This window comes from Xiphophorus hellerii, chromosome 9 (assembly GCF_003331165.1).
Source record: "Xiphophorus hellerii strain 12219 chromosome 9, Xiphophorus_hellerii-4.1, whole genome shotgun sequence".
NCBI lineage: Eukaryota > Metazoa > Chordata > Actinopteri > Cyprinodontiformes > Poeciliidae > Xiphophorus > Xiphophorus hellerii.
The window spans coordinates 14,405,051-14,426,787 of record NC_045680.1 but is presented as its reverse complement, the minus strand read 5'-3'; the positions used below and the strand labels follow the sequence as shown (position 1 = coordinate 14,426,787).

The following is a 21,737-nucleotide window of genomic DNA, read 5'->3' as shown; positions in this document are numbered from 1 at the left end:
CTGTATCACACTCACCCCTTTGTTTTGCATTAATCTTGTTAAAAATGTTCTCAGTCACCCTTCATTCAATATATTGATAAGAATAAATGTCTAATTTAGAAATATAACACTAAAATGTGGTATTTTAAAAAGACTTTGCTTCATAACTGAAGGTAAAATCATTAATTGGACTTTAAATCTGTTGGGTTTGTATGATGTGTGACGTACAGTAAAGCTAATAATGTACTTTATGATACGTTTGAGTGCAGCTGCGATATCTCATGTTAGTCCTGCAGCTCCTTTGTGACATTCAAACTGATGAATATCTGGAGCAACAAACAACCCGTCAGTCCAAGTCTAAGAAGGTCACAACTAGGTTGTTTATTATCTGATAACTGATACAAGATAAACATTATACATTCTTTTTAACACTGATGATACTTTGCTTTTATTTTCAATGTCAGTATGCAAAAGAGAACAATGCAAAAGAAATGTTTTGTGAAATCATGAATAGTACTTAGACTGTTTCATTAATATTAAACCCATTAAATTTAAGCACTCCTTGTTGCCCCGGTGATAATTCATTTAGCTACAACACAAAAAGGAAGAATACAAAAATAAAAAAAAGAAGAAAAGCACAAACATCAAGGTTGGCCGACAACAAATACTTTCAGGAATCACATGATCTTCTGATGTATCGACTTGTGTAGATGCATATATAAAAATACAGGATCCCTGTATATATGCACATACAGTAATAATGTAGATACTATAGTTATAAAGCCTGTTCTGGACTCACAGACAAAATGTAGAGAGCAGGATACACATACACACAAACATTTACCATTATCTCTCCATATAAACACGCATGAATCAACCAACAGGCAGAAGGCTCTCTGGCTTCAGAAGCTAAAAACTACACTCAACATTTAAAAAAAAAAAAAAAAGAAGACATTCACATTTCTGAAACAAACTCCATGATCTCTCGCTGATCAATCATCAGTCCTGTGAACTCTAGAGCCGCCAGAGGAGACGGGATGATAGATCTGCTGCAGATGAGCTCTGTTTGTGCAGTTGCGTCCGACCGATCGCATCAGTCAGAAACTGTTCGCTTTCATTGATTACTTCAGTCTGTTGGTCCTCGTCCTCGCTCTGCATGCTCACTCACCGACTCGCAGTGTTTCTGCCAGTTTTATTCATCCATGAGTGAACATGTGGGAGGGAGGCGGAGAAATGGGACTGTAGCTGTTCATGTCTGTTTAGTGTGCAGATGTCCTGTAAGTCCATGCATTTACCTGTGAGGGCGCGACCTGCTGATCTTCACGGAGAGGACGGGGCTTTGCTACTGCTGTAATGAACCTGGTATCTGTTGACCGCCTGTCCTTTCAGCTCGGTGGACAGGCAGGTGGTCTTGCAGGGTATGAAGTCCTCCTCTTCCTCACCCATCAGCCAGTTCTGCACCGAGCGCTCGGCCGAGGCCGGGACATGATTGGCCAGCCAGCTTTGGTGCCACTTGTCGAAGCGTTCGTGTTGGCACGCTGCGACTTGGTGCTGCGACTGTAGGAGAGCAGGAAGACGGTCAGCGTCCTTCACAGTGTTCAGGTCAAACCTCCACAGCTTCTGCTCAGTTTTTTAAAGGGGCAGTATTGTGTGTTTTACAGAATAATCAAGTAACAGCGTTACCTTCAGTTGTTAAAAAAAAAACATGCCACATATATCAAATATGAAGAAATTTGACTTAATCATATAAAGCCTTAAAATTGGGCCCCTGTTTCTTTAAAAACTCCTGCTCTTTCTGAAACTCCACCTTCAGGAAGTCGTCACAACATCCCCCTTCTATTAGCCTTTAACAACCTTTTTACCAGGGATGTTTTTGATGAGGGAATGACGTTAGAACTTAAAGGTAAAATCGTTTACCAAGGAACATCTTTACAGTTTCTAAATGAGAGATCTTCCAAAATCACCAAGACGACGAGGAAGAGATTGATGACAAATACTTGGATAGATGCATGAATGAACGAGTTAATAAAAGGACAGAAATATGAAGGTATATAGACCTGATGCAATGGGGGGTTTTCCATTAAATAATTGTTTGAATATATGTAGTTACATTAAATAAATGACAGCGAGTTATTTATGTCACTTAAATCATTTCAAACCTAGTTTTGTTTAAACTTTTGGGCCAATCATATAATCAACTAATGTAAGCAGGAAGTACTTCAGAAGAATAGAAAAAACAACAGTTGTATCTCAAATGTAATATTTTGACACCTCAACACAGACATCTTCTAGCAAGTGGGTGGGACCTTTCAGGAGAACCAAGCTGTGCAGCTGAAACAGGTCAAAGGGTCTTCAGCATGTCTGTGTAAATTAGACGTCTGCAGTATGTAAGGTGAGGAGCAGCGCCTACCTTCCTGGCCTTTACCAGCGCGCCGCGGCGGTACATGTAGTCCTCAGAGTTCATGACAAACACCATCTTGTGAGTGTTGAGTTTGAACCTACACTCCAGACTGCCGGCGTTCTCCACGGCCAGCTGCCGCTGCCACTCTCTCCTGCAGCGCATCGCCTCCACCTGCCGCACCTGCCAGCGCCGGAAACGCCGCAGGTTCCTTTCCAACAAAACACATTTATGAAGACTTAAAACAAAGTTGGTTTGTATAATGCTCACTGTTCACGCAGCTGTTCAATCGCTTAAATGTTCACAATGTTGCATTAATTACATTTTAGTGTCAAATACACGAAACAGAGCGTTTCGATGCTTCCCAGCCAAATTGTAAGATAAAAACATGTAGATTCCTGGTAGTATGTATAAAAGTAAGACATTTTAAAGCGCATCCTGATGTAGACTTTTTAGTCACAAGTAGCAGACCTTTTGGCTAAAAAAAAAAAAAAGAGTTGAACTGCTTTAATCCCCAGATAAGTATGAGGAACAAGCCATGCCAATCGTTAAACTATCTACTGGTAACTATTCAACAAACCAGAAGGGAAATACTCTGCAGTGGAATAAACACATCCTGTGCTTTTCTGGAGCTCCTACCTGGGCAGGAACACAGGCTTGAAGAAGTAACCTTCTGCCTGGGAGCACAAACTGGACTCTGTCCCAACAAACTGCTCCATGTAGCTCGACAGGCACTGATGGAAACAAGAGTCACATGTTTAATCATTAACTTCAGATGGATTGTTTTTCTGTGGGTAAACAAGTTTATCCATTAGCATGACTACCTGAACATCTAACGGATCATCAGCCTGAGCTTCCTCGGTGTCCAGCAGCTCGAGGGTCATCGTCACCTGGCCTTTATTTTGGATAAACATGACCTGAGACAAACAAGAGATTATAAATCCGAGTAAGAAGACGATTCAAAAATGCTTCAGTAAACTTTAACATTTAAATTCTCCTTTTTGTAAGGACCTCATCCATCCCCGTTGCCCTGCTGGACGATGCGTTTTCATTTGTTTACAACAGAATTGCTCCTGCAGAGGTTGCTCAGCCACTGTGACGGTAACAACCTCTGAGCTATTTAAACCTTCGTAACCGTCCCAGCTGAAAGGCTTTTCACTAATTCAGTGCTGCAGACATGAGTTAATGTTAACAGGGTTACAACTCTTCTATAACACTGCATACTGCTCCAGACTAATAAGAGCTCATTTTCATTCTTGTATATTTATTATTTCAATTTATGGCAGGTAGATGGGAGGAAAACATAAACGGAAAGAAGAAGAAAGAAACAGACAAGAAACGAATGGAGGGGAGAAAAAAACGGAAAAATGATAAAAACACATTTATTATTTTAACATTAAAATAATAAATGTGTTCAGACCCAGAGTTCACTGCATTAATTTTGAGTAATTAATAAGATTGTAAATAAATCGGACAGACGCAAAAACGGCAAACAAGGCAACGGACAACAGAATTATTTTTTGCTGAAATCATCACGGTTGACATCACAGTAGCACGGTGTTTATGGAGGTAATAATGGATGCTGCCATCTATGGATCAATTTTAAAGTTACTCAGAGCTGGCAGTATTGTCCCCAAATCATAACAGCACAAAGGAAACTAATAAAAAGAAAGCACAAACAACAGTGCTAGCCTTTTGTGCAGCACTGAGCTACTGCAGAGAAGTTTGATTGGATGTGTGGTTGGACCAGGAGTGGTGGGATCGTGATGCGCTTCACTGACACAGACTTCTTTCATTAGTTCATAATTATAATTTTCAGCCATTATTTATGGGCTGATTTGCCGCTTCTGGCTTTTTCCGAGGCATTGATGTCTCACATCAATGATGTAAAACTCATAAAAAATGCGAGATGACCGCTCAGACTGCAGATGCTTTTAAAACTATCAGATCCATATCCGAATAAGTAGCTCACACAGAAGCGGCACAAATGAGGTTTTTCAGGGGGTGAAGAGATCAGAATTGGGCCGTTCAGACTGCCTGGAAAAAGACAGATATCGGTCATATTTATGCACAAAGAAAAGTCGGCTTTGCATCACAGTGCATGTAGAGTTCACTTGTGTGTGATTTAGACTCAGTTGGAAAATGCAGCTAACAGGTCAGGGATGAAACTGTGGAGAGGCCGTGTGGGGCGACACAACAAACATGGAGAACAAGATGTTCCAATACAAATTTTTTGGACAAAACTAACCCTGAACAGACCATCTTTAAAGTTAAACAATAGGTGGCAGAATCATGATGTGGGGATGCTTTTCATCAGCAAAGACAGGAAAGTGACCAAAGTTGATGTAAGAGCCATTGGAGATGAATAGAGTTCAATACTGAAAGAAAAGTCGATAAAAACTACTATGGATCTGAGACTGGGGTGGACATTCACCTCCCAATTGGACGTCGATGACCTTAGAGGTTCAGCCAGAGGCAAAAATCAACAACAAAAAAAAAAAGTTTTCCCACCAGCCTCAGAGGAATACACAACACGGCTTTATTTACACTGAAAATATATTGCAGACAGGCATACTCCATTTCTGAATTCAGTTTGTTGCAGTATTTATGGGTATTTGAGTAAAGAAGGCCTGTTAATGAAAACTTTTAATCTGCTGTAGTTTCACTCAGGGTTATCTAGCTCTAACTGTAGCAGCACTCTGCTCACCTTGAAGCAGTTCTCTTCAGCCATGATCCTCTCAGCCTTCCACTGGTAGCTTGTCTCCCAAGCTGCTCTGACGCACTGGGAGGACAGGTTCCCGCCTGCCGCCCCTCTCTTCCTCTCAGCCAGATAAAGATCCACCACTTGCAGACACACTTCGTCGCTCACAAGGTGCTGCAGCTGAGGGCAGAGGAGAATGGTTACAGAACAACTGCCTCAAAGTGGAACAAGACCAAGCTAAAAGATAGAGGCGAAGCATAATCACCTGCCGGATGATGTTGTGGATGACCTTGTCGATGGTGAAGCCGATGTAGGCGTGGATGGTGAACATCTCTCTCAGCGTGTCTTCATACTGTGTGGAGTCCAAGTTGCCGTCCAGGAGACTGCGCACCATGTCCAGGAAGGCTGGATAGTACTCCTCTAACTCCACCTCGCCTGTGGACAAAGAGGTGATGTTACAGGTTTTCACACCGTTTTGTTAAAGAGCAGCTTAGTCATTTCCCTCCCGGTAGAAGTCGGCGTGTATCTGAAACCCAGAGCTGTGTGTGTTCTGCAAGGTTGACATTTACAGATATGCAAATCTATTCTGGGGTGGTTTTAAAACAGATCTTCAGATTTAACTAGGTATTTTTTTCCTATTACAGGAACTACACTTTATTTTAAGGCACCATTTCATGAACAGCTCTAACTTTTGTCATTTCAAAAACCTTAAAAGGAAATTTCTACTAGTACTAGTATTTAGTTGTACTCAATTTATTGTCCAGTTTGCCTGAAGTAGGGAGCAAGCAGATGGAGGTTTTCCCAATCGCTGAACAGACAGAGTTGGTGCTTTGAGTTAGAGGCAGCAGGAAGGGTTTGGAAAACTCCTTAAATTAAACAAGAAAAATGTTTTGCTGGAAAGAATTTAACTTTAAATTATCTTCCATGTCCACCATCATATGTGAATATTAATGGACAGGAAGCAAGGTTTAAGCGTTGCATGTTCCCAGAGTAACAGAGCACCAGTGGTTAGCTCAGCTGTAACAAATGTTAAGCTATGGATTCAGATTTATCAACAGTAAAATCTGTTATCGCTTTACCCTTTGACCTATCTGATCCAGTTCCAAACATCCAGAGACTATCTCTGTTCTCTATAATCCAACAACAATTTTCACCTCCTGGTCTGCTAGCAGCTCATCACTACTTACAGTCTTGCTTTTCTCAAAATATTGCAGCAGGGTGAACAAGAGTAAGCAAATCGCCTGTCATGGTCAACGCAGCCCCACCTGTACATTTGACCTCAATTAATTTAGAGAGACAAGTCGGTCTATAAATGGTGACTACTAGATACATTGCTCAACTGACACTGCAACAAATGCGCAATTCTGAAACTTGTATGATTAACAGATTATTTTAACAACAGACTGGAGTCTGACTTTCACTTTCTGAACACAAACAAGTCAAACAGAACAAGTGTGAAGCTCCATTTAACTACTTACTCTCAGCTTCCACACACATTTTAAGGTTAGGGATGCACAAATAGGAAGAATTGAGCAGATATTGGTATTCAATATTAATATTGATGTTATGGCCAATAAAAAATATCACTTATAGGCAATATTTCACTACCAATTTGATACCTTGGAAAAAAAACAACCAAACCACTGATCCTGCACTGCATCACCGTCACATGACCAAACAAAGACCACATGACCAACATCCTCTCCCTCCAGAAATAAATGGCAACCATATTAACAGTGACATAAATATTGATGTGAATATCAGCCCAGTTTATCGTACCAATACAGATTTGTTAAAAAATTACTGGGTGATATCAATGTTATTTATGCATCTCTATGTAGGATACATGCCTTTTCACGCTTAAACTCCCAGTCTTCAGTCTTTTTAACCCATTTTTAAAGCACAAACAGAAAGGTTCAATTAGGCCTTCTAGGCTAGATACGCACATATTTATATTTTTAACAACAGAAAAAGATGCATAATCTGGTACAAGGGACAGGGAATAAAGATCTTTCATCCTTTCAGATCTGGAAATGACCTAAATTAAATCCCAATCATTTCCAGACTGCATCGTCTGCCATCATATGATCACATGAACAGCAGGAAATCTGATTCAAACCTACCTTTAGATTCAGAGTTTATTAGATTCAATTTTTCTTTACATCAAGCGTGGCTAATGCTGTTTAGGTAAAGGATTTTATAAGAACAAATAGAAACAGCTACTCAAGTTTGAGTCACGCGTAAGCCCTAACTAGGAGTGCACTGATTGCAGTTTTCTGGCCGGTCCCAGATTACAGCTTTTTAAAAAACTTGACCTGCCGATTCCAATTTTGCCCAATACCATTTTTTTGGTCTGAAATGTTGCTAAATATAGCAAGAAAGTTTCTAAGTTGGGGTGACTATTGTTAACTGCGAACGTGCAACATGACCTAGTGGGTGGGGCTAACAGTCAAGCCTCTCTCATAGGGGAGCAGAAAAGGACACTGGTTGATTTTTAGACCTTTGCTGAGGTACATAACATCAGGGAATAAGATCAATTTCACATGCAAGTATCAGCCGATCATTAATCTCCCATAACTAAAGAAATTGGTGCTGATAAATCAGCAAAGAGTAGTCCTAACCTGCTCCTTGCACTGACAAATACTTACTGGGCTGTTTGAGGCGAAGCTCCATGGCCAGGTCGCACGCCTTCTCCCTCCTCCCATCCGCCATCAGCAGCCTCTCCCGGTTCTGCTCCGCTCGGTGCTCCAGCAGCTGCCGTTCAGCTTGCCGGTAAACCCGCAGCAGCCGCGAACACAGAGTCTGGTGCAGCCGCAAAAAGAAATACCAGTTGTTGTTTACAAAGAAGAGGTTATAGACACCATCCAGCTCCTTCTGGTGTTCTGCTTCAGGGTCGCGGAGGTCCACTTTTTCTCCCACGGCGCTGGAGCTCGCCTCCATGGGAGTAGAGCCAGGGGTGGAGGAAGCCGTCACTGTAGGTTGGTTCGTGCTACTGGATGTGCTGGAGGGCTCAGTGTCAGTAGGCTGAGATGGACTGCAGCGCCTCCTCCTGGACTCACCGTTGAGTTGCTGCTGCAGTTGGGACTGGTTCTGGTTCTGAGCTGGCTGTAATGGAGGTTGACTTCCTGTGGTGGTTGTTGCTGCTGCTGCTGATCCCCCTGACGCATTGTTCGGATGGCCGCTTCCTCCTCCAGCTGCTGCTGTTGGTGGTGCAGAGGCTCCGCCCCCTCTTTCTGCCCCATCCTCAGGCTCCGCCTCCTCATCGGTCCATTCTTCTGTATCACTGAGCTCACCGCGGCGAGAGAAGAAGAGGTCGGGAACAAAGTGCTGGATGATGCGCTTAATGTGGTCCTTGTCGTCCTTGTGGATGGTGGGCTGCCGTTTAACGTGGTAGATGATGAGGGAAGCGGCGTCTTCCAGGATCTGCTTGTCCTCATATGTGAACATCATGTGAGGCTCGCTGGAGGATGCCGAGCCCGAACCATTACGGCTCTGATGACCAACGCCTCCTTCTTCTGTGCTCTGCTCCTGACGCTGGAAAGAAGGAAAAGGAGTTCAATAAAGAGCTAGTGAGGAAGATAAAAGAGGTGCACTGCAAAAACACAAAGTACACAAATAAGTACACTTGAAACAAGGCAAAACTAACTTACAAGTGACCTTTCAGGACGACATAGAAGCTTGTTTTATGTCAATAATTACTTAATATTGATTTAAAAATAATCAAACAAGTGCCAGTTCCACTGTCAGATTATTTCCCTTCTAACGACATTATTCCCAAGTAAAATAATCTGCCAATTGAACTACTACTTACTTTACTAATATTAAGACATTATAGACTTAAAACAAGCTCCTTTATCTTGCTGAAAATTTACTTGTATGTTAGTTTTAGATTATTTAAAGTATTATGCATCTCTATGTATAATACTTATATTTCTTGTACATTTGCACAAGAAACTAAAAATACTTGTAAGATTTTGTGTTTTTGCAGTGTGTTTATAACAGGTTTCATATGTGTGATAAATTTGTGAAAATAAAACAGCCCAGTCTGCACAGTGATGCAGTTGGTAGCACTGTTGCCTTGCAGCAAGAAGGTCCTGGGTTCGATTCCCAGCCCGGGGTCTTTCTGCATGAAGTTTGCATGTTCTCCCTGTGCATGCGTGGGTTCTCTCCGGGGACTCCGGCTTCCTCCCACAGTCCAAAAACATGACTGTTAGGTTAATTAAAATTAATTGATTCTAAATTCTCCTTAGGTGTGTGTGTGTGTGTGTGTGATTGTTGTTTCCAGGAACGTTAGCTGGAGATGGGCAGCAGCACCTCTCCCGACCCCAGTAGGGACAAGGGTGTTCGAAAATGGATGGATGGAAAACAGCCCAGTTTTCCCCTTTTTTATTATTAAGTTGCTCTAACCAAGTGTACGGAAAGAATAGAAAATAATAAAACCATCAAGAAGTTCAGTTACATGGCTGTGAAGTTTCATGTCTGAAATTATCACTTGCATTCAAGAGCCATGGTTTTAAAAAAAAAAGAAATAGAAGCATTTTTTTTGCATGAAACGTTTTCTATTTGTCTTAATAGGTGCACTCTAGACATAAGTTGAAAATTTATTCATTTTACACATTTGTACCAAACCCTAGGTCTACTTTTTACATCGATACTGTTCGGGTCAATTTGACCCGGCAGTCAGGTTAAAGTGCAAAAAAAGATTTTATAATGTCCAATTCTATATGTTTCCTTGCAGTTATGAACCATATTTCACCACACACACACTCACACACAAACACACGCAACCACACACACACAAGCCCACTTTCTCACTATTCTCTTTACTTCACTAGGAAACTGCGAGAAAGCAGGTGTTCACACAACCTTTGACGGGAATCTTTTCTGTTCCTGTGGACAAACTCCACCCACACTGAGTGGACACTCAGCAGAAGTGGAGAAAAACATAAATACTCTCTGCATGACTCATTTATCTTGATTTTAATCAGCGGGTCAATTTGACCCAGAACAGTATGTGTGTCTCAAGTTCAATTATAAAGATCACCCTTTGGTAAAAAAAAAAAAAGTATAATATAAAATAATTTACCAAAGGTCAACTTCAAGGAAATTATTGTTTTTTTGTGTCTAGGTTTTTTTCATTGGACATTAAAAATCTAAATTCCATTTTTTATGTCCAAATGAGTAAATGAGCAGGTTGTCGTCATTGATCCTTAATTTCTGAGAAATAATAAAACATCATTGCACAAATATTGATTGAAATGGTTAGTATTGGAGTTAATAATCAGATACAAAAATGTTTTGGAGGAATTTTTTGGTTTCTGACACTATTGCATGATTAAACACTCCCTGGGTCAAATTGACCCACGAACATTTTTGCTGTACCCTAGAAACGAACATAACAGGAGGGTTAATTTGTAAATTTTAAAACGGGTCAATTTGACCCGGAACATAACAGGAGGGTTAATTAAAGACGCGTAGTGATAATTTCCTAAATGATGATTTTTCATCTTATGTGTAGGAAAAAACTAGTGGGAAAGCTCAACTTTAAAATAAACAATAATAAGAAGTCAGTCAACTTTAAAATAAACAATAAGTCAGTCATCCTCAAAAATGTAAACAAAACAAGTCTGTTGGATGTTTCTTTAAACGTTAATCAAGACCTCAGGGGGTTTACCTCATCATAGATGCTTTCAATCTCATTGAGGAGACTTTTTGACCGCAGGGCCTTCATGTCATTCTGCTTGAAGTTCACTCCTTGGTGGTCCAGGGACTTCAGGTAGGCTTTCTCATACTGCTCTCTCCAAATCTTGTTGAAACCCTGCTGGGCCTCTCTCCACTCCTCTTCCTTCGCTTTCAACCTGAATAGTGAAAAACATAACAGTGATGCATTGTATGAAACACACAGTAATAAATATTAGGTGTGCAACCAGATATTAAAGCATTTGGAAAATTTTTGCTATGGGTTTTCAGTTCTCCATACAAGAGAACAGAACAAATGCAGAGTTGTTTTGAGTTAGGACTGATACTTAAAGCGTTTAGACAGAGATTTCTCCATATTCTCCCAAAGAAAAAAATCAGACAGATAGTTTTGGACCTGGCCATTTTTCTTTGTAGTTGATTGTTTTCATGTATTACAAAAAATAATAATATAATAATATTTTTAAAATTATGCAAAGAATAATTAAGTCCCAACCACACTCTCTAAGTTACAGGATCTCAGTCACTTAAGATACACATCAGGGGTCGCTTAAAATCAGTTGCAGTCCTTTCAACAGGCCTATTATAATGCACAGCGTTATAGTCAGAAAGTATATAGTATCTTACCAAATATTTTATACAAGAAGTCCTTAGTGATTGAGATATTGCACAGCTCTACTTGGCACCAACATAAAAATATTACAAATCAGCACTTAAGTTGATTCAAGCTCCCACAGCATGTAGTACAAACATCCAAAACCGTAAAACTTAGAGTTTGAGATGTTCATTAGCGTAGATAACAATCCTACAATGTGAGTTACAATGCATGTTGCTGTAGAAGATGTTGAACTTTTAGAAAAGATTAGTAAAAAAAAAAACCTTGAAGTTAGAATATAAAAAGACAAACCTCTTAAGCACCACAGGCACAGCGGTAGCGGGACTCTTCTTCAGTCCCTCTATGATCTCAGGGGCCTTGTCGCCATAGATACGATAGACAGCACGGCGCTGGATGACCTCAGAGGTGCCACCCAGGCAGTCATCTAATCTGAATCTTTCCTGGTCCTCTGGTGACAGGCGAGACAGCTTCTTCTGTACGCTCTCCAACACCCTGATGGTGGCCAAATTCGTCTCCAGCACAACGTCCAACTACAAGTGTGACAAAATGTGACAGACGGAGCATTTAGATGAGACACAGTCATATGTTTTGCAACCATGGAGTTAATATTGAGATCTTTCAAAATATCTATCCTGCAAATAGATAAAACTCAAATGCTCCATTTAAAAAAACTAAAACATTTTACAATAAATATTATGGTCACCTCAAATCTTTCATCCTCACAGCGATGCAGTTGCTCTTCATATGGAGTCTTCTTTGAGCTAACAAAGGTCGAGTCCTCCGACCAGGAGGGGAATGAAACCCAGGTGTCATTTAAGACCTGAACATGCACAGATAGAAAAGATTATTAATCTATAATCAAAGATTTGCACTTGCAAACGGTATTTAATCAGAATTTACAATATTTTATGTGAGAAAAAGAAGAATTAAACAGAATAAAACTATGACGACTTCTGATTGTACCTCTTTGCAAAGAGCAGTGCGCCCACTGCATTTTGGCTGCTGATAGGTCTTGGGCAATGCTCTGTAGCTCGAACCCAGGCGTTTACAAGAGGCATAATCCACTTCTCTGCCCCCTCCTCCTTCCATGTAACGATCAGCGAGCCCCGACACAGCATGAGAGAGCTCTTTGTCCCCCAGAAATGACTTGAACTGAGAGTACAGCTCAGGAAACTTCCTGTAAGATGTCATATATGGAGAGAGAAGTTGAGATGAAGGACTGAAAACATTCTAGATATGACAGGATTTTAATTATCCAACGATAGTCATCACAGTCCTCTAAATTAAGTTTATGCAAATTTACAAAGTATGAATATCACAGTGTGAAAGTTAATTTATAGATATAATTATGTTTAGTTCTAAGTTGCATCTGTTGTAAAAACGGGCTACATTTTTTAAAATACATCAACACTTGGATAGTGGGCATCTTTCTTATCTTCCAATTTTATTTATCTATATTTTTAGCCACTCACCCCAGGAATGGAGTCACTAGTTGTAGCAGCTCTGCCCCAGAAACCACTTCTTGGTTGAACAAGGCAATGCATCGCAGGAAGTTCTCATACACTTCCTGGCTTTTAAACAGGCGACGAACCTGAACAAATAGGGATGTAACAAAAAGAATTAAAAGAATTAATACATAAATAAAAAAAGCAAAACCGATCAGCCAAATGAGAAGAAAAAACAAAACAAAATCTAACAAAAACTCATGAAATCCGGTACCTTACCTTATCAAAAAAGGAGAATTCTCTTAAGACACCATGTTTCCCAACAGAAGCAAAGGACTGATCTTTGGCGCAGGGATACTTCATCTTTTTCTGAGTAAAAATAAGACAACTGAACTTTAATGTGTCCTACTGCTTTTTGTTCAACTCATCTCAGTTACTTCTGTAAACTCTGTATAAAACAGGAAATTTTGTAAATATGTCCTCCCAAACTTGTTGCCAGAATAAAAAGCTGCACAGCCTTTTGGAAAGAATATTAGAGCTACAGCTTCAGTGTTGCCATTTTTTGTAAAACGAAACATTTTTTAAGCATTCACAGATTAAAAAAAGCAATTAATTTGTAAATCGCCAGGAGAACTTCATCAGCACAGAAAGTTTACCTTAAGCAGTGGGGACATATGCATCAGCAATGGTCTGGGCCTCTTCTTGTTCTGTTTGGCTATCGGGTCTTCTTCCTCTGACTTTTTCACCTGCTCTTTCCCTCCTGTCAGGGAACTCCCTGTGAACTACATGACAGGGAGCAGAAACAAAAACCAGGAGCTCAATCAAAACTCTTCAAATAAATGGTACAGTAAACATTTTTCCAGTACATATTTAGTACAAGTGCAAAAGAAGCTAACATTATACAGGAAATGTAATAGATCAAAAAGTAGTGGATTCTGCCAGTCTCAGGAGGTTAAACACTTTTTAAAGAGATTTTTAAAACAATTATGATCTAATTTAAAGACCTAAATAAAATCAAACATAACTTAACTTTCTTCACAGTATAACTTCATTAGGAAATAATGTTGATGACTTAATTGGCCTATTTGCCTTTGGCATGCAAGTCAGCTTTGTTGCATGCAGGAAGTTTAACAGTTATTGATCAAAGGTTTTAGGCAACAATTAAAAGTTATTTTTAATCTGTACATTGTTAAATATTAACTCTTGAAGGTTTGTAGTAAAAGCAAACAATAAGCCAAATTCATGAGACGTTTTCTTTGACGTGTTGGAGGAAAGGCTGAAAGTCGGGGCATGGATGTTTGCAGTCCTGCATGAATCTTTATTTCTTTGTAACTAATTAACTAATCAATTCCTTAGCCTGAACTACAACACACAAAATAAGAACAAATTTTAATTTAAAAAGAAAAAAATGAATGAAAAACGGCAAAACAAATTTAAGTTAAAACTACCAACATTTTTTAGATTATTTGAAAATAACTATGATAATGCTGGAAAGACAAGTGAAAACTATCAAAAAATATTAAGCTACCATCTGCTTCAACGGTGGATTAGTATTTATCTGTGTCTATTTTTGCTAGACCTACCAGTGATCTCTTGGCATCAGGCAGGAACTGTCCGAACTCAGCAAGTAGGTCCTCTTGTCCCTTGAAGAGACTGGCAACTTTGGAAAACACCTCATCTTCGGTCATCCCGCTGCTGCCTCGGCCGCCTCGACTCTCCTTCACCTCCAGCTGCTCCTTCTGTGGTGTTTTGGAGGAGTAGAACCAGAGGAAAGTTTAATACTTTAGTCCGGCTACATATCACGGTTACTACTAGCTGAGCTGTTGTTGTGCTTCAGTTTTCTGGAATGAGTTGTGTTTGGTTCCGTTTTAAAAATTAACACAAAGTAACAGAGTACATAATTAATTCCTGAAATACCAGAGCAACAGTAGTCAGGTTTTACAACAACCAGTAAGTGCTAAAATCTGTGAGGTGGAAGAGGACAGGATAATAAATACAGCCACTCAGTAACCACAACATGTCTTAATATTTGGTACCTGATATGTATGAAGGATTTCTAGGAAGGCTCTATAAATCTCAGGGTGGTCCAGGAAACGGTTTTTAATCTTGTTTACGTAGCTAATGGCACTGTCAAACTCTACGGGGCTCGTCTCTGAAGCAGGGGGGGAGATAGACGAGGTGGTGGCCTGACTGTGGCCCTCTTTGCTCATCAGGGGAAGAGAAAGTTTGCTGGGAGGCTCTGAGGGTCCTGCTGAGGTTGAAGCTGGGTTGTCTGATGAGGCCGCCTTGGTGTCACTGGTTTGGGCTGGTCCTGCTTCTGAATGAGCAGCAGGGACACTACCTGAGGTGGCAGCCACTGCAGGAGTGGTCAGACTCTTCGCAGGCTGTCCGGGAGACACCTGCAGAAAAGATTAATAGAAATGAATCATCATCTTCAGTTGTTAGAAAAATCCTATATGTATCAAACATGACAAAATAAATTTGACTTTGTAATTTAATGTCTTTAAATTGGGCCTCTGTGTCGGAAAGAGTTGCTGCTCTTTCCGATATTCAGTACGTCAACATTCCTCTATTAAGCGTTTACAAACGTTCATCAGAGCACTGGACTAAGAAGTAGCTCAATAAGAGCAGCGGACGCTCAGTTCCCCAAGTGTTAACTAATTGCTGCTGCTGGTTTGAAGGAGCTGAGTGGGAGAGGCACCGGGAAGAGGTGCTTTGTAAGTTCGGCTTGGTACTGCAGCTCTGGCGAAGAGTTGCACATGGAAGGTGGTGCTTCGTTCCCTCAAGTGTTTTACAAACCTGAATGGCTGCCACTAGAGATTCAAGGATTTCTCAGACATGCATTAAAGAATGAGAGCAATACTCCAGGTATGTTTTTGATGAGACAATAACATTATAACATGACAGGTTTATATCAGATTCATTATTTTATGCTTAGAAATGAAAATGTAGCTTATTTAGGAGTCTGAGAAAAGGAAGTACAATCATAGCTTCAGCATGCAGAAATATAAAACGATAATTGAGTATGCTATGTAACGGTGGGCATTTATTGCATTGTTTATCATTTATTGTGATAAATTTCTTATAAGAATTCCAATTATCGTCACAATAAATTCCTATTAGACTTAGACTTGTACTTTATTGATTCTTTGGGAAGACTCCCTCAGGAAATTGAACATATTAATGATGTTTAAAACCCCCTAAAATGATCTGTATTGTCAGGATTGTTGGTTTTATTATTTTCTGGGCAAAGGGAACATTCAGCACCACCCTCTGGCAGCCAGTAGGGATGAAACTGAACTATCTGAAATTAATAGCTTTTCATGCATTAATTGTTTGCTACACGTTGAATATGGGAGTCACATATAACACATTTAGGATTATGTGACTTTTACAGAGCTTGTTCATGCCTAACAGGTAGGAAGAGGTGGCACTTCAATCCTGTTACCTATTTTATCCCCTAAAAAGGAAAGTTTCATGGAACATTTTACTGTAAGTTCTACTTTAGCCCACCCAAATCCTTCCAGAAATGTAAAAGTTCTCTGGACTTAAACATTAAGGACCTTTTAACAGAGGAGTACAGAGCCAAAACTACAGACATATAATGTCTTTGGGGTTTTAGGAGATAAAGGATGTCTTACCTGTGTAGTGAATGGCGACTGAAGGAAAGCCATCCCATTCTTGGGGATCTCTATCCGGTAGCCTGGTGGCAGGAAGGCATTAAAGCCCAAAACGAGGTCTGGGTGCCCATGAAATAGTTGTGACACTCTGTTTATAACCCCCGGTGTGTCGATGCTATTTAAGAAATAAGACAAACATGATAATGTAGCTGGCAATAATAATCAACTTCTCCTAAACATGAAAAAAATGGGTTCTAAAAAGCATAGTTTAGTTTAAAATAGTCAAGATAAATTATCTATTTTAAAATGAACTGGTACATAATTAGAGTAGGGCACTTTCTAAAAAACCATTGATTATCACTAAAGCAAACAGATGATTCTTGGGTGTTAACATTCAAGCAAAGTAACTAAGCAAAGAAAGCAATCATCTAACAGCTCTGTCAATATGCCAGAGAAGCAGTATTTTTACATGAGCGTTCCTCACAACTACAGATTTTGGACTTTATGCAACATTTGGGTGATCGTTAAAGCTGTCAGTAAACCAGAGTTCTCGCAGTCACTGCTTATCATACAATATTACAAGATACTGCTAAAGAAAACTGAAGTGATTGAAGATTCATCTCTGTTACAATAACTGAATTTGATTGAAACTTTAAAAAAGGGACTGAAGGCTGGTCAGGCAAGCAACTTGTATGTAAATGATAATGTGTAAATATTACTAGGCCACAGCTGGTAACAATAATTTAAAATCCTAACAGGAAAGTACAGAAGCGCCAAAGCACTTACTGATCACCTTTAGTCAAGGTCAGTTGATAGACAGTTACAGAAGCAAAGAGTCGGTATGAAACATTCTAATTTTTGTCTAACTCACACAGCAAGATTTTAATGCCAATTCATGTCCTGATTTTCCACTTCCAGCAATCTTAAGGACGCCCCAATTATTGTAATGACTCATAAGATGATCTCAAGAGATATTCCTGCAGTGTGTGGTGTGTAAGAGTGACCTGGTCTGCTCTGAAAGACATTAGGACTGCTCCGATCTAAAAATCGAGAATATTCAACATGTTGGATTGTCTTGGCCTTATTGAAGTGTGACAAGGAGCCAATCAGAAAGCAAGGTGATGGAAATATGGAGGGGAAACTGAAGTACAGAAGATTAAAACCCTTCCATGTCACACCAGAAAGTCCAGTAGACATCAGGGATGTCTTTTTTAGTTTATTAAACATTGCTTCTTCCATATTTGTTTTCTCTGAACTCGCGTTTGCGCATTGAAACATTTTGCGAGATTTCCCGTCTGAAATCTGAATGTTGGCAAGTGAAATCGGTTCACTCATGGCAGGGGTGTCGATCCTGCCATGTGGATTGACACCCCCGACTTTGCAACCAAATCTGTTATACCCAAGATCTTTTGTCGTGTGTGGGGTCTCTTAAAATCTTGCCGTGTAAACCAGACATTAAGTGTTTTACCTGCAAAACTGTTTAGTTTTTGATTTCACTTAAGATTCCTTAAAGCTCATTTTAAACTTTTGTCATCCGGAAAGATGCCAGAAGACGTGAAAGCTGACAGTCGTATTTCATATTAATTATTTTGATTAACATACATGCTGTCTTAAAAAAGACTGAGTGTCATTTGCAACACTGAGTTGTTTATAAAAGCAGATGGTATGATTTAAGGATTAAACATTATCTAAAAAGACTGTTGCAAACATCTGTTGTGGGAAATAATAAATGCTTCATATAAAGAAGCCTTCACAAAAAGACAATATCAAAGAATGGACAGAAAAACTAGTGAGGCAAGGAAGAAGCTAAGTTTCCAGTGCAGATTAGATTTGGAGTCCATACTGCAGATTTCTTTTTTTTGTATGAATGATTTCCAAAGTTTTTAGTTGGTGACAATAACAATGTCCCTAGAAGCTGAGGTCAACTAAAAACCCTAACTAGTCAAATTAGTCCTGCTTGGACATAGAGCACTGGAGACAAACAAGAACTGCATCGATTACAAGTTAACTACATGACATTTAAAGCTTAAAATACACAAGTTTAACCTATTTGGATGTATCATCAGTGATACCTCTGTGACTTGAATTCTTTCATGATGTCCAAAAACTTATTATATATGCCAGGGTCGTTCGCAAAGCGAATTTTGACTTGGTCCAGATATGACAAGGCATCTTCAACCTAAATACAGAAAAAACAGGCAGAAGGGAGAAAAACACAATTAGTCTTAAACAGATGTGTAAATTATAGTCACAATATATAAATGTGTGCTAATGGTGAAGTGAATGTGACAGATGTTATAGACAATTGGCACAGAACTAATTTTTAAAAAACTGCAAGAAATGTTTTCAGATTAAATTTCAAAAACCTCATATTTTATTAAATGAACCAACTACAACCATAAAAAGATTGCGAGAATGCTTTAATTCCAGTGGGTTCAAATAAAGTCAGTTTCTTTAGATGTGTTCACTGCTTCTGATCTAAAATCGTTCTGCTAGAATCCTGATCAACACAAAGAAAATAGAGCCCAGTGAGCACAGCACTTTAAGGATTGATATTAAAAATCCAGAAAAAGAATTCAGATATGCCTCTTTGAGATCTCTCAGGTCATCCAGGACGCGTTTACTCAGCATTCCCAGGTTTAAAAAGGGAGACAGCATTTACAGTTTACATTTTCCTCACCTCTGAAACCACCTCGCTGTAAACCTGAGACATCCAGGATCCATGGACTCCACTACAGATGCACCAATCAGGCTTTTTCTGGCTCATAAAGATAGTTTCTATTTTTTTGTTTCTTGTGTACCAACACTTATTTTGACCAAATATGATTTTTGTTTTCCTCTAAGAAATGCAACAAGAGAAGAATGTATTGCAGGTCTTTTGACAGTTGATCCAACATCAAATAAAGGAGTAAAAAGATCAAGACCATTTTTTCATCCAAGCAAAAGATCTTAAACACAAATCTCTAATATCCATCTGATTTTTTTTGTTTTGTTCATTTTCACATTTTGTGCATTTTCTCAACCATTATTTAGTACTAATCATGTTAATTTAAAATAAACTTTCCTTTTTTTAATTCTATTGCACTTTGAATTCTATTGTGTGCAAATGGTACAGAATAGCTTAACACTTATAGAATAGTCTCAGCACAGTTTTAATAATACTTTTCAGATTAACCAAAATATGTAAATACTTGTATCCGTTATGGTGTTAAAGGCAATAACAGGTCCACTATTCAGTTCAAAAGTCCTGTACAAGTTCCTGCTAAATAATTAATAATAATTGAATACAATAGCCCAACTGCCAACTTTATACTCTACTAATGTTTTTTCTAAATAAACTACTTTCACAGATAAAAGAAACCTCTTTCACTGACAGTTTAGAGGCATTTATTTATTTTCACATAAAAATTAGAGTCAGACAATTATCCCTTTTGGTGACCAACAATTCAAATACTGAAAAATCTATTTCCAACTGACTAAAAACTTTAAAACTTTACTCCCAGCATTTTAAAAACACATTACTTTTAAAATACTTTTTAGATATCTGAAAATGGTTAGACATGGTTTATTGTAGAAATCAAGAAAAGCTTCTAATTCCTGTATTTGCTATTGGAATAAAATACCTCAACCATCTGATATGATATTTGTTTTTTTCTTTTTGTGCGTTTGTACTTGAAATGATTATCAGTTATCATACCCATGTTTATTGATTTATGATGCATGCTATAGTTTGTTACAATAGATTTTGTAAACTAATCACTCACAAGACCATGCATTTACTTAATCCAAGTAAAATCAAGGCTAAAAATACTGTAATTTTACTGTAAACGTCTTGTAAAGAAACTGACATACTAAGGCTTTTGTTTTAAATATGCATTTCTATTGCTTTATTTCTCATATGTAATGGCTTAACTCGAGCAGCAATGCAATCTTTATTTTTTTTGCAAAGCACTCAGAATAACCTTGTGCATAGTTGGTATGTTAGAAAGCTGGAAACCAACCAAATTAATATGTTAAACAAATAGGCATTTTTTGTTTTAAAAAAAGCATTGATTAAACGTTGATAAACCTAAACTACCTCGAAATAAAAAAGCAAAGCTTTGTAACCAAGTCTAAAGAGGGTTATTGCGGCTAATGTTAGCCATAATAAGTCCCCTAACACCAACTACACCCACCCGCATACACATTTACACAATACGTTCAGTCCCCGCTGGTTCCTGGCCAACTGTATTGTGTCGGCAGGAGCAAACCGATTTAATAAAACACCGCAGCCACAAAGACATGTGAAAACGAAGCTGCTAATCAAGCGAAGTAGCCTTTTCTTGGCTGGCCTGGCTTACGTCCTCCACTTTGTTCGAGCTGGCTGAAAAAAATCCAACAAGAAGGAACTTCCCACAACCGAGCTCAGACTAAATGTTTGCTCACAGCAGCTGCCGCTGATGGCGTAAATACTGAAAAATAAATAAAAAAGTAAAACAAACTGAGTCCCCCGAGTGCGAGTTACGCATTTGTTGAAGAAAAACAGCTTCCACGTCTAAACCTACATGTCAGTCTTGTGCTGGTCAGCGATGAATTACTTTTATTATTAGCCCAGTAAGCTAACTACCGTTAGCCAACCGTTCCTTTCACTACTCTCGACGGTAAACCCAGAGCAACAAAATGGTTGAGACACCGACACTTTTCTCTCATCTTGTCCGTTGTCCTCTTACCTTGAGCTTCTGGAAGTGCTGCTGCTGCACTTGCTTTTGTGTTATCACATAAGGCTTGTCTTGAATTTGGTTTATTTGCTTGGCGGTGCTGTGCGCCTGAATCTTCGCCATTATATCCCCGGCGTAGGGAGGCTCGAGAGCCGCTACCACAACTTGAGAGGGAAGCTTCGGCGTTACCTCCAGTTGTTGGCTAGGCGACAAACCGTCTTCTCGGTCGGGAAGCCAGCCTGCCAGCGAGCAAACCCTACTTTGCCTAGCTGGACAGTCTCGACGAGCAGAGAGAGAGAGAGAGAGAGGGGAAAAAGCAGGCAAAAAAGACGGGAAACCCAGCAGAGTGGAGAGTGATGACAGACAAGCTACTACTCGCTGCGACTTTGACTGAACATCACGGTCGAATAAAGCAAACGAAAGCACGAAGGGTCGGTCTGTAAGCTCGGAGACAATGGTTGTCGTTTTACGTATTTAAAATAACTATCGCCTGTCTCTTTAAATTCGGCGGCAGCGGTCTATCTTGGCGTCCGGAAGCCAGAGTAGGAGTGAAAAATAAGAAAAAAAACGGAGTGAAAAATTGA

At 39.3% G+C, this 21,737-nt stretch overlaps 1 protein-coding gene across 1 annotated transcript; it reads right to left on the bottom strand.

Moving 5' to 3' along the window:
• Positions 1 to 335: 335 nt before the first annotated feature.
• Positions 336 to 21,713, bottom strand: sin3b (SIN3 transcription regulator family member B). Its single transcript, XM_032573112.1, has 19 exons — positions 21,166 to 21,713; positions 18,529 to 18,635; positions 16,478 to 16,631; positions 14,873 to 15,235; positions 14,420 to 14,575; positions 13,493 to 13,618; positions 13,116 to 13,205; positions 12,864 to 12,982; positions 12,355 to 12,568; positions 12,095 to 12,211; positions 11,683 to 11,921; positions 10,753 to 10,936; positions 7,727 to 8,612; positions 5,344 to 5,513; positions 5,085 to 5,258; positions 3,202 to 3,294; positions 3,017 to 3,111; positions 2,390 to 2,588; positions 336 to 1,536 (listed from the first exon to the last, which is right to left on the bottom strand). The coding sequence occupies exons 1-19, from the start codon at positions 21,274 to 21,276 to the stop codon at positions 1,300 to 1,302; spliced, it is 3,834 nt and encodes a 1,277-aa protein (XP_032429003.1). The 5' UTR covers positions 21,277 to 21,713; the 3' UTR covers positions 336 to 1,299.
• Between the last annotated feature and the right edge of the window lie 24 nt (positions 21,714 to 21,737).